A 9,974-nucleotide genomic window follows, 5' to 3' on the forward strand; every position below is an offset into this window, starting at 1 on the left:
ACAGACCAAGGAACCCAGCACAATGATGGCGATAACCCTTCATAATGAGCACAGCAGGTGTACAGACCAAGGAACCCAGCACACTGATGGCAAGAACCCTTCATAATGGGCACAGCAGGTGTACAGACCCAGGTACTCAGCACAGGGATGGTGGGAACCCCTCATAATGAGCACAGCAGGTGTACAGACCAAGGAACCCAGCACAATGATGGCAAGAACCCTTCATAATGGGCACAGCAGGTGTACAGACCCAGGTACTCAGCACATGGATGGTGAGAACACTTCATAATGAGCACAGCAGGTGTACAGATAAAGGAACTCATCACAGGGATGGTGAGAACCCTTCATAATGGGCACAGCAGGTGTACAGACCAAGGAACCCAGCACAGGGATGGTAGGAACCCCTCATAATGGGCACAGCAGGTGTACAGACCCGGGAACTTAGCACAGGGATGGTGAGAACCCCTCATAATGGGCACAGCAGGTGTACAGATAAAGGAACTCATCACAGGGATGGTGAGAACCCTTCATAATGGGCACAGCAGGTGTACAGACAAAGGAACTCATCACAAGGATGGTGAGAACCCTTCATAATGGGCACAGCAGATGTACAGACCCGGGTACTTAGCACAGGGATGGTGGGAACCCCTCATAATGGGCACAGCAGGTGTACAGGCCTGGGAACTCAGCACAGGGATGGTGGCAACCCCTCATAATGGGGAACAGAGAGTGTACAGACCAGGAATTTTGGGATCCCCTTAATAGGTGTGCAGAGATCTTGCCAAGTCCCAGAAACAGAAAAGAGTCTGTTGGTGGTTTAGCTCTCCAGCATCTACTGAAATATCAGTTTTGGGTGGAATGCCCCTTTAATACTGTTTTTCACCGGGGCTCTTATTCCCTCTGAATCCCTCATAGTGATATCCATGGTCAGATAAATCACAGGTTGGGATTGTTGTGTACTCAGCCTATCACATCTCCTTTGATACAATGTAACATCTTGTGATATAGTTAATAACTTGGCTTGGCGCTCTCTCCACCCTCCGTTACCGGCAGCGGGTGGTCAGATTTGTAGCTTCACGTGACAAAGAGGTTAGATCAGGATACGGCGGAATATCTAACAGATGTCTGAATAAGACTTCGCACCGGGAGAGACGGAACCCTTCCCAACACCATGCTGATCACAAACACATTCTGAGAGGCAATTAGGGGCTGAGAATCACGAGACAACTGGACATCGCCAACCAATAATACGCAACGCCGTGTCACCACAGGGTGCTGCATACGCATATTGCACTTGTGGCATGGCAGGAATGCAGGAGCCTACACCGGCCCCCATAGATCCATACTCAGCCTGAATGGACCTGTCACCATGGATGACCATCAACCAGCTTAATGGTGGTCAACATATGAGGTAGCGGGAGCCTCGCCTGGGAACAGGTTACAAGAGATTACTAGAGATCCCTGCCACTGCAATCCATTTACAAAACAAACTTGGTATACAGTGGCGGCTGGTGCTCAACATTTTTTGGGGGGGGCGCAAGCAAACTGAAAAATTGCTGCCACTGTGCCATCAAACGCAGCCACTGTGCCCATCAAACGCAGCCACTGTGCCCATCAATAGCCGCCACTGTGCCCATCAAATGCAGCCACTGTGCCCATCAATAGCCGCCACTGTGCCCATCAAACGCAGCCATTGTGCCATCAATTGCCACCACTGTGCCATCAAATGCAGCCACTGTGCCCATCAAGCACAGCCACTGTGCCCATCAATAGCCGCCACTGTGCCCATCAAACGCAGCCATTGTGCCATCAATTTCCACCACTGTGCCATCAAATGCAGCCACTGTGCCCATCAAACGTAGCCAGAATACCCATAAATTGCCGCCACTGTGCCATCAAAAACTCAGCTACTGTACCCATCAATTGCTGCCAGTGTGCCCATCAATTGCTGCCACTGTGCCCATTAATGGCTGCCACTGTGCCCATCAATTGCTGCCAGTGTGCCCATCAATTGCCGCTACTGTGCCCATCAATTGCTGCTACTGTGCACATCAATTGCCGCTACTGTGCCCATCAATTGCTGCCTCTGTGCCCATCAATTGCTGCCACTGGGCCTATCAATTGTCGCTACTGTGCCCATCAATTGCTGTCAGTGTGCTCATCAACTGCTGCTACTGTGCCCATCAATTGCTGCCAGTGTGCCCATAAATTGCTGCCATTGTACTCATCAATTGCTGCCAGTGTGCCCATTAATTGCTTCCAGTGTGTTCATCAATTGCCGCTACTGTGCCCATTAATTGCTGCCAGTGTGCCCATTAATTGGGGCCAGTGTGCCCATCAATTGCTGCCAGTGTGCCCATCAATTGCCACTACTGTGCCCATTAATTGCTGCCAGTGTGCCCATCAATTGGCGCTACTGTGCCCTTAAAATGCTGCCAGTGTGCTTCCCCCGCCCGCCCCCGCCACTTACCTGTCTCGGTGGGGCAGCGGGTCACGGCAGTGTCTGCCACGCTCCTCAATGTCTTCTCCCGTCCTCTCTTCCCATCCTCTGCTATGATTGGACGACTGATAGGCGACCAATCACAGCACTTGTCATTTCAGCCAATCAGGTAACAGACCCGAGCACCTGATTGGCTGAGAGTCAGTTCAGTGTTACAAAAGCGAATATTCATTTGCTTTCCTAACACAACGCTGAGTGAACAGCAAGCACCCAGCATGGTGCCCGCTGTTCACCTTTTTGGACACCTATTAGAGCCTATGGCCTATGGCTCTAATCAGGTGCTTCCAAAAAAATACCCCGCTGCTGTAATTCAGGTTCCCGGCGCCCCGAAAAGAGGTCGGGCACAAGAATAGGGGGTGGCAGCGGCGACCATAGATAGATTCACGCAATGCATGAATCTATCTATGGTGATAGAGGGGTGGCAGGAGAGGGGCGGCGCCCATGCGTCCCTTATGGACGCACCGCTACTGCTTGATAACAATGAAGAACTCTGAGTATCGGAGCCGCTGTCTCCTGTCCATTCATCTTCAATGCTGAGACAGCAGAGAAAGGGATTTGGGAACCTGTGTCCTCAGTCCCTTTCTCTGTCTCAAAGGGGAGATGTCAGGCCCCGTACACACGACCGAGGAACTTGACGTGCCAAACACATTGAGTTCCTCGTCGAGTTCAGTGTGGAAGCCGCCGAGGAGCTCGGCGGGCCGACTTTCCTCATTGAACAACGAGGAAATAGAGAACATGTTCTCTTTTCGGCCCGACGAGTTCCTCGACGGGTTCCTCGCTGAAAAGTGTACACACGACCGAGTTTCTCGCCAGAATCCAGGTCCGACCGAGTTTCTGGCTGAATTCTGCCGAGAAACTCGGTCGTGTGTACGGGGCCTCAGGGGTCTGTTTAGATCCCTGATATCACACCAAAAAATTGCAATCAATATAAAAAAAAAAATTAAATATATAAAAAAAATTGTAATAAAAACATAAAAAAAAATTGTAAAAAAATTATAAAAAAAAAGTAAAACAATTATAAAAAAATAATTGTAAAACAATTATAAAAAAAAATTAAATATAAAAAAAAATTGTAATAAAAACATTAAAAAAATTGTAAAAAAATGATAAGAAAAAAGTAAAACAATTATAAAAAAAATAATTGTAAAACAATTATAAAAAAAATTTAATATATAAAAAATTGTAATAAAAACATAAAAAAAATTGTAAAACAATTATAAAAAAAAGTAAAACAATTATAAAAAAAAAAAGTGTAAAACAATTATAAAAAAAAATTTATATAAAAAAAATTGTAATAAAAACACAAAAAAATTGTAAAAAAATGATAAAAAAAAAGTAAAACAATTATAAAAAAAATAATTGTAAAACAATTATAAAAAAAAATTGTAAAAAAATGATAAAAAATGTTATTGTAAAAAAATATATTAAATAATAAACTACTGACACCACATCCCTGCTGGAACAGGTGCTGAGATAAACCTATAGACTGGCAGATATAGATTGTAACGAGGGAGCAGTTCAGGACAATGGGTTGTTGTTGTTTTTTAGTAATTGATTCTTTGTTTTTCCTAATACACAGCAGGCTTCGCCATCACACAGCTGATCTCTTTGCGCAGAGAGGCCGCTCATCTTCCTTTTATTATCGCCAAACAAGCGATGAAAGCTTTGGACCGCCAAGCCCGGCACAGAACACTTATCGGGATTTGGGGATCTGCGTCATCCTCTCTCATGCGCAGTCCTAGAGGAACTCTTAAAGTGCTTTTTTATGGGGTATGAAATGATGGCTCTGTCACTGCGAAACGATCGGGGGGCCGTAAATCTAAACCGCAAAGACGAGGAACTGGCCTGGAAAGGGCCCCACGTCCCAGGACGAAGCACGTTGGGTTGGACAATAATACAGATTTCTCACGTCTGTTCGTTATTTTAGGTTTAGGTGATTGGCGGGTGGACGTCACTGACTTATAGCGAGTGGCCACTTGCCTAGCCGATTGTGTAACTTGTGTAACTGGATCAGCACCATTAACCCGATCCTGCGCTGGAGGTTTTGAACTGCGCTGCAAAAACTGCAATTTATGCATTTTCTGTAAAATACTGCAACTGTGCTACTGGCAGAAGGTTTATCCTTCTTCTCCGCAGGACACAGGTAGTGGGACAGGTAAGTATTATGAAGTCAGGGCCAGATCCACAAACGAATTAGGCCGGCGTATCTATTGATACGCCGCGTAATTTCAAAGTTCCCCCGTCGTATCTTTGTTTTGTATCCACAAAACAAGATACGACGGAATCTGGGCTCGATCAGACAGGCGTACGTCTTAGTACGCCGTTGTATCGTAGGTGCATATTTACGCTGGCTGCTAGGTGGCGTTTCCGTCGATTTCCGTGTCGAGTATGCAAATAAGCTAGATACGGTGATCCACGAACGTACGTCCGGCCGGCACATTTTTTTACGTCGTTTTCCGTAAGGCTTTTTTCAGGGTATAGTTACCCCTACTATATGAGGCGTATCCTATGTTAAGTATGGCCGTCGTTCCCGCGTCGAAATTTTGAAAATGTTACGTCATTTGCGTAAGTCGTGCGCGAATAGGGCTTTGCGCAGAATGACGTCACCGTCGTAAGCATTGGCTTGTTCCGGTTTAATTTCGAGCATGCGCACTGGAATACCCCCACGGACGGCGCATGCGCAGTTGAAAAAAAACGTCATTTACTATGCCATCAAATGCAGCCACTGTGCCCATCAAACACAGCCAGAATACCCATAAATTGCCACCACTGTGCCATCAAAAACTCAGCTACTGTACCCATCAATTGCTGCCAGTGTGCCCATCAATTGCTGCCACTGTGCCCATTAATTGCTGCCACTGTGCCCATCAATTGCTTCCAGTGTGCCCATTAACTGCTGCCAGTGTGCCCATCAATTGCCGCTACTGTGCCCATCAATTGCTGCTACTGTGCACATCAATTGCCGCTACTGTGCCCATCAATTGCTGCCTCTGTGCCCATCAATTGCTGCCACTGTGTCTATCAATTGCCGCTACTGTGCCTATCAATTGCTGTCAGTGTGCTCATCAACTGCTGCTACTGTGCCCATGAATTGCTGCCAATGTGCCCATCAAATTGCTGCCACTGTACTCATCAATTGCTGCCAGTGTGCCCATGAATTGCTGCCAGTGTGTTCATCAATTGCCGCTACTGTGCCCATTAATTGCTGCCAGTGTGCCCATTAATTGCTGCCACTGTGCCCATCAATTGCTGCTACTGTGCCCATTAATTGCTGCCACTGTGCCCATCAATTGCTGCTACTGTGCCCATTAATTGCTGCCAGTGTGCCCATTAATTGCTGCCACTGTGCCCATTAATTGCTGCCACTGTGCCCATCAATTGCTGCTAGTGTGCCCATCAATTTCCGCCAGTGTGCCCATCAATTGCTGCCAGTGTGCCCATCAATTGCCACTACTGTGCCCATCAATTGCCGCTACTGTGCCCATCAAATGCGGCGGGTCAAGACGTATTTACATAAAACACGCCCCCATCACATCCATTTGAATTGCGCGCCCTTACGCAGCCAAAGTTACACTACGCCGCCATAACTTACGGCACAAATTCTTTGAGGATACAAAAAAAAAAGCTGTAAGTTACGGCGGCGTAGCGTATCAGAGATACGCTACGCCCGACGGAAGTATGCGCCACGCTACGTGGATCTGGCCCTCAATTTATAAAACATTCATTGCCTGAATCCCAAAAGTGTTTGTCCAAGCTGAACTAAATGTCACTGTAATTTTTGCTAGAGATGAATGCCTGTATCATCAGCTCCATCTAGTGGCCAAACTGGAGTATAGTTTTCTCTCCCAGTGATTCCACTGCAAAATTGTAACTTTGTAGCAAATCACATCAATATCTCAGAAACGTTCCACCCGTTATCAAGGGGTTGTAAAGGTTTGCAGATTATTAAAAAAAAAATACATATCATACTTCCCTCCACTGTGCAGTTCGTTTTGCACCGAGTGGCCCCGATCCTCCTCTTCTGGGGTCCCACTGGGGCTGTCTCAGCTCCTCCCCGCAAGAACTAACCCCCTCTGGGAAGCGCTCTCCGAAGAGGGTTAGCTTGCGGGCGCGCTCCCGTGCCATGCAATCGGCGTCCATAGATTGTATGACTCAGTCCTGCCCCCCCCCCAGCGACCGCGTCATTGGATGTGATTGACAGCAGCGGGAGCCAATGGCTGCGCTGCTATCAATCATCCAATGAAGAGCCAACAAGAGCTGGGGGAAAGCAAAGCGGGATCGTGCCCATGGAGATTTGGGGCTCAGGTAAGTAAAACGGGGGCTGGTGGGCGGTGACTGCAACTTGTTTTTTCACCTTAAAGTGGATGTAAACCCCCTCTCATCCTTTCTGAACTACTGCCATAGTGCTGATCTATAAGGATATAGACGCCTCCTGCATGTATTCTTACCTGTCACATGTCTCCCCTCTGTCTGTTATAAGAACTGAAAAACTGCAGATTCTGTGGGTGGGTCTGTTTTCTGGAGCTCGGTGGGTGGAGTCGTGATGTCAGTAGACTGCCCCGCCCTCCTCTACACTCCCCTTGTCAACATGCATTTTTTCCTGTGTATTCCTTACACTAAATCCTGCTATGATCACCAACATCCAGTCAAAATCCAGAAAAGTAACCACATGACTTCAGAAAATGAGGGGGGGGGGGGTGGGAATTAAAAAACAATGCCTGTCTCCAGGCTAGTGCATGAGATATGTAAATAACCTGTCACTCACAGCAAGGGGGCGGAACGGACTAAGGTTTCTCTCCGTAAGTTCGTTTTATTTCACTGAACAATAAAAGAGGATTGCTCAGAGCTGGATTAAGTCTGTGTGGCAAGACTGGGCACAGATGATAGGAAATCTTATACTGTACATTGTGACATCAAAAAAACACAATGGTTTACAGCCCCTTTATGCCCTGGTCAGCACCAGTGCAACTTGTCCAAACGACTTGACACTTCAAAGTCACATGACAAGTCGCACCCTGGCAATGGAACCAATCAAATTGTTTGCAAATCGACTTCGTTTGTCACAGAGGAGATGGGGGAACACATGTTCTTCCATCTCCTTTTGCAGGAATCCTTCTGGACTGCTTACAACAGTCCCTGGGCTCCCGGGGGGTATGGGAGGGACCAGGAACCACCAGTGAATATATAAAATGTATAAAGTATAAATATATATAATTAATAAAATATAAATATAGAAAGTGAATATATAAAATGTATAAAGTATAAATATATATAATTAATAAAATATAAATATAGAAAGTGAATATATTAAATGTATAAAGTATGAATAAATATATATAATTAATAAAATATAAATATAGAAAGTGGATATATAAAATGTATAAAGTATAAATTTATAAAAATTAATAAAATATAAATATAGAAAGTAAAAATATATGGGGGCAGATCCACAAACGGATTAGGCCGGCGTATCTATTGATACGCCGGCGTAATTTTAAATTTCCCGCGTCGTATCTTTGTTTTGTATCCACAAAACAAGATACGACGACATCTGGGATCGATCCGACAGGCGTACGTCTTAGTACGCCGTCGGATCTTAGATGCAATTTTTCGGCGGCCACTAGGTGGCATTTCCGTCGAAATCCGCGTCGAGTATGCAAATTAGCTATTTACGGCGATCCATGAACGTACGTCCGGCCGGCGCATTTTTTTACGCCGTTTTCGTTCGGCTTTTGCCGGCGTATAGTTAAAGCTGCTGTTCTGAGGCGTACTCAATGTTAAGTATGGCCGTTGTTCCCGCGTACAATTTTGAAATTTTTACGTCGTTTGCGTAAGTCGTTCGCGAATAGGGATTTGCGTAGAATGATGTCACCGTCAGAAGCATTGGCTTTTTCCGGGTTAATTTCGAGCATGCGCACTGGGCTACCCCCACGGACGGCGCATGCGCAGTTTAAAAAAAAAACGTTGTTTACCTCGGGTCACAACGTATTAACATAAAACACGCCCCCATTACATCCATTTGAATTCCGCGCCCTTACGCCGCCAAAGATACACTACGCCGCCGTAACTTACGGCGCAAATTCTTTGTGGATTCAAAATAAAAAAAATAAGTTGCGGCGGCGTAGTGTATCTTAGATACGCTGCGCCCGGCGAAAGATTACGCGCAGGTACGTGGATCTGCCCCAAAATGTATAAAGTATAAATATATAAAACTAATAAAATATAAATATAGAAAGTGGATATATAAAATGTATAAAGCATAAATATATAAAATGTAATATATAAATATAGAAAGTGAATATTTAAAATGTATAAAGTATAAATAAATAAAATATAAATATAGAAAGTTAATATATAAAATGTATAAATATATAAAATGAATAAAATATAAATATAGAAAGTTAATATATAAAATGTATAAAGTATAAATATAAAAAATGTAATATATAAATATAGAAAGTGAATATTTAAAATGTATAAAGTATAAATATATAAAATAAATAAAATATAAATATAGAAAGTTAATATATAAAATGTATAAAGTATAAATATATAAAATAAATAAAATATAAATATAGAAAGTTAATATATAAAATGTATAAATATATAAAATGAATAAAATATACATATAGAAAGTTAATATATAAAATGTATAAAGTATAAATATGTAAAATGAATAAAATATAAATATATAAAATGTATAAATATATAAAATGACGGTTTGATCTCACCAGGTGTATAGGGTTCAGCTGGTGACCAGAGACGTACCCAGAGGCGGCAGCCATACATAATCCAATGATTTCCAAGAACCCGCTGTTTGTAAACGCACCTTAACAAATGTCATTTATCTGTAGAAGGTTATAAAATTTGACACAATTTGGACACAAAAGCAGCAAAATTCCCCGAAACGCACCGAAGGACGCCGGTTTATTACATTTGTCATTCGTACAAGATTGTATATTATTGTAATGCTTGTCTGGAGAGCGCACAGCTGCCTGTTGCTGTGCCAGTTACTGCACATGTGTTATGTGAGGCTCAGAGGATGACACTGATATAATGTGTAGATTATTCTATCTCTGACCTCTGTAGAGATATGCAGAGCATTGCTCCATCTTATCTACCCCCTTGACAAATGCCTATTGATAGAGTCTGAAGATTATTCCATCACTGACTCCTCTAGGGTTCAGCAGAACATTGCTCTGTCTAAAGTCCCCAGACAGAGATATTTTGATATATTCTGCAGATTATTTTACAACAGACCTCTCTAAAGATCTGCAGAGCATTGCTCCATCCCACCCACCTTCTGTAGATACACAGGGGCAGATCCACAAAGATCTGCACCGGCGCAGCATATCTAAGATACGCTACGCCGCCGTAACAGACTTGGCTTTGGTTTGAATCCTCAACGAATTTGCGTTACGGCGGCGTAGTGTATCTCTCGCGGCGTAAGGGCGCGGAATTCAAATGCGGCGGG

At 44.1% G+C, this 9,974-nt stretch overlaps 1 protein-coding gene across 1 annotated transcript in view; it reads right to left on the reverse strand.

The window, feature by feature from the left end:
* Positions 1-9,511, reverse strand: part of LOC120917850 (hepatocyte nuclear factor 4-beta-like) — a 67,990-nt gene extending 58,479 nt beyond the window's left edge. The window contains exon 1 of the mRNA XM_040329421.1: positions 9,232-9,511. Coding sequence (XP_040185355.1) covers positions 9,232-9,289 — 58 coding nt within the window. The 5' untranslated portion in view covers positions 9,290-9,511. The remainder of the gene's footprint in view (positions 1-9,231) is intronic.
* Positions 9,512-9,974: the final 463 nt, after the last annotated feature.

The sequence above is a fragment of the Rana temporaria genome, chromosome 11, assembly GCF_905171775.1.
Source record: "Rana temporaria chromosome 11, aRanTem1.1, whole genome shotgun sequence".
NCBI lineage: Eukaryota > Metazoa > Chordata > Amphibia > Anura > Ranidae > Rana > Rana temporaria.